This window comes from Bos indicus, chromosome 15 (genome assembly GCF_029378745.1).
Source record: "Bos indicus isolate NIAB-ARS_2022 breed Sahiwal x Tharparkar chromosome 15, NIAB-ARS_B.indTharparkar_mat_pri_1.0, whole genome shotgun sequence".
Lineage (NCBI taxonomy): Eukaryota > Metazoa > Chordata > Mammalia > Artiodactyla > Bovidae > Bos > Bos indicus.
In genome coordinates, this window is record NC_091774.1 from 47,817,358 (window position 1) to 47,820,695 (window position 3,338).

General features: G+C 37.9%; 1 protein-coding gene across 1 annotated transcript; it reads right to left on the reverse strand.

Annotated features, from left to right (window-relative positions):
- Positions 1–597: 597 nt before the first annotated feature.
- On the reverse strand, positions 598–2,000 carry LOC109568871 (olfactory receptor 52E8-like). The gene is made up of 2 exons (XM_019974241.2): positions 1,085–2,000; positions 598–638 (listed from the first exon to the last, which is right to left on the reverse strand). Exons 1-2 carry the CDS (start codon positions 1,998–2,000, stop codon positions 598–600), a joined length of 957 nt encoding a protein of 318 aa, XP_019829800.2.
- Between the last annotated feature and the right edge of the window lie 1,338 nt (positions 2,001–3,338).

The following is a 3,338-nucleotide window of genomic DNA, read 5'->3' on the forward strand; positions in this document are numbered from 1 at the left end:
TAGAACTGATCCAAGGAGGCAAGCAGGGGAGGGGGGCCAGGAGATACAGAAGTTTTGAAACAAAGGTAGTCTGATCACCAAAAGATTGTTGTTAATTAAAAAAAAAAACAACTGATTTGAGATCTTAAAAAAATATTAAAAAAATAAAAAATAACAGATATCCAAAGTTAAGAAATTTAGTGCTTTTCTGTTTTTCTATGTATGGGAAAGTGCAAGAGTCTAGGCTAACTGAAATCATTCTTTTGGTATGCACCTTAGTCATCTGGGGCCAGTAATCTGTGTTTTCACATTCAGAATTTCTTCGTGGCTCACTCTGAGGAGTGGCTGCAGTCTGATGGCTGCTAGACAGCAGGTATTCTTTTACTTCCTGAGTTCCCTCAAGGCTCGCCAGCTCGTTTATAAAAACTTTGCATTTTACTTCCTACTCGTCATGTGATCTCATTGAATATCCTTATGAAAGAAATCTTATTTCTATCTGAAAGAGATCTAGAGCACCTTACAGTTTTAACAGAAAGCTATTTCTTCAATGAATAAAATCTCTCCTCCTTGAGATTTACTCTTGCATGGCATATTCTATGCCTGGGTCATTAGTGAATATCATTGCAAGTATACATTGAGACACACACAAACACACATGCCTGCAACAGTTACAACCAATATTTCTTTTCTATGTCTACATATAATCTATATGGTACTTATACAACTTTAAGGGACTTCCCTGATGACTCAGTGGCTAAGAATCCACCTGCAGTGCAACAGACACAGGAGAGTACAATCCCTGGATCAGAAAGATCCCCTGGAGGATGAAATGGCAACTCACTCCAGTATTCTTGCCTGGGAAATCCCATGAATAGAAGAGCCTAGTGGGCTGCAGTGTATGGGGTCTTAAAGAGCCTAAGTGACTAAGTTCAAGCATACACACACACACACACACACACACACACACATACACACACACACAGCTAATTTGGGTGAAATACATTGCTTTATTTAATCACAAATGTCAGTCTTCCTAGACTTTATACGTTTCTAAGCTGAATGAATTACCTCTAATTCAATCTTTTTTTTTTTTTAACAAATATACTTTGTACACGCTCCTGGATTTGCTTGGTCCTGATTCCATAAATGACTGGGTTGAGCGCAGGGGGGACAACTACATAGAGATTAGCCAGAAGGATATGGATATACTGGGGGATGCTATGGCCAAAACGATGAGTGAGGAAGGAGAAGAGAGCTGGACCAAAGAAGGCTAAGATAACACAGATATGAGAACTACAGGTATTTAGAGCCTTTAGGCGGGCATCTTGGGAAGGGAGATGAAAGACAGTATTCAATATCCTAGCATAGGAGATAATGATAAGAAACACATCCAGAAACAATACAGAAATATTCCCAAGACCATAGTAGACATTAGCACTAATGCTGGCACAAGCCAGACGAGCCACTCCCATGTGCTCACAATAGGTATGAGGAATGATTCTGTGTCCACAGTAAGGCAGTCTCAGGAGGAGAAAAATGATGGGGGCAATCATGCATAAACTTCTTAGAACTACCACCATACCAATCATACCAATAACTCTATTGGTGAGGGTCATGCTGTACCTGAGGGGATTGCAAATAGCCACATAGCGATCAAAACCCATGGCAAGAAGTACAATGCTCTCCATGACTGTAAAAAAGTGGATAAAAAAGACTTGAGCAATACAGCACCCAAAGCACAGCTCCTGAAGGCTGAACCAGAAGATACCCAGCGTCTTGGGGATGGTAGCAGTAGAAAGACTCGGGTCAATCACTGACAGCATGGCCAGAAAGTAGAACATGGGTTGGTGAAGGCTACGATCTGTCCAGATGACAAGCAGAATAATAATATTCCCAATGAGAGCAATCAGATACACGACACAGAAGGGAAAGCCAAGCCAGATCTGTGCAACTTCCAACCCTGGAATCCCCAGCAATAGGAACGAAGAAGGATGTGACTCAGTGACATTGGGAGAAGACATTCTTCTTCAGGTGGCATGATTTTTAAAAATTGTTGATGATTACCATTGGACAGTCCACAGTTAACTGATATCTATAAAGATTAAAAATAAAAAAATCCCAAACAAAGGATTAGTATTAGGAAGAAGTTTCTCTAAATGTCTTTGATTATTATTTTTTTCTTTTCCAGTTCTCCATACATAATCCTAGTGACTCTTCTCACCTGTACCATAAGTATGAGAGTTGAAGTGTCAAATAGAAGTTAACACCATTTTTCTCTTAAACTTATGGGTTCAGAGTAGATAAATGCACTAACTCTCCTCTTCTCCAAGAAATAAATACTATTAAGCAATAATAAAATTGATAATAATAGCAATAACCACCAGAATAATAACATCTATCTTGAATTGGTTACCTACTATTTTTCAGACATTATTCTTAATATTATGTGCTTATATTATCTCATTCAGTTCTCCCCACAACTTTATGGCACAAGTTTTACTGGTCTCTGGTTTATGAAAGTAAAAGGTTTTGATAAGTTGGTTAACTTATACCATTGCTTACAGAGCTAATAATCATCAGAATCAAGATTTGAAATTAGTTTGGAAGTAGGTTTTGTGACATTGATCTGGACCTATATTTGCAAACTTGTCATTAGAGGTAGTGAAAGAGGGTACAAAGAAAAGTAAGAGATAAGGAAGAATAAAAGGAGTTGGTTCAGTCAAAAATATCTCAAAGAAGAATAAATCTGAAATATTTACACTATCAGATATTGAAATTTTCCATAAAGCTATGATATATCACAGTGTTACTGGCAAAGTAAAAATGTAGAAAAAGAGACAGTGGAACAGAATTGAGAACCTAGAAGCAGATCCACACAATACTTGGGGTCCAGATATCTAAATTTCAGATATCTCCAAGTAGGAATTTAAGATAAATCATCAAGAGGGGAATGATAATCCATGAAGTTTCCTCTCAGAATGAAGTTCATTTTTAAGAACCTGTCGACTCCATTAACTGTTGAGAGAAATGTTGAGACATCAGATCTGAGAAAGCTAAACTGCAAAGTTAAGGCACAGTTCCTAAGACAGTCCTTCCTTCTGCCCAAACTTCAAGTATATGGGTTTCCCCAAACTATACTTGGGTTCAATAATTTACTAGAAGGGCTCATAGAATTTACTGAAAACTATGATATTCATGGTTAGAGTTTATTCTAGAGAAAGATTATAACCAGATAAAGGAAGAAAGGCTTAGGGAAGAGGGTGAGGTTTCCAAACATGAAACATCTATTGTCCTTTCACGTAAAGTCAGGATGAACTACCCTCCTGGCATTGATATGTGGCAATGTGCATTGAGCCAGT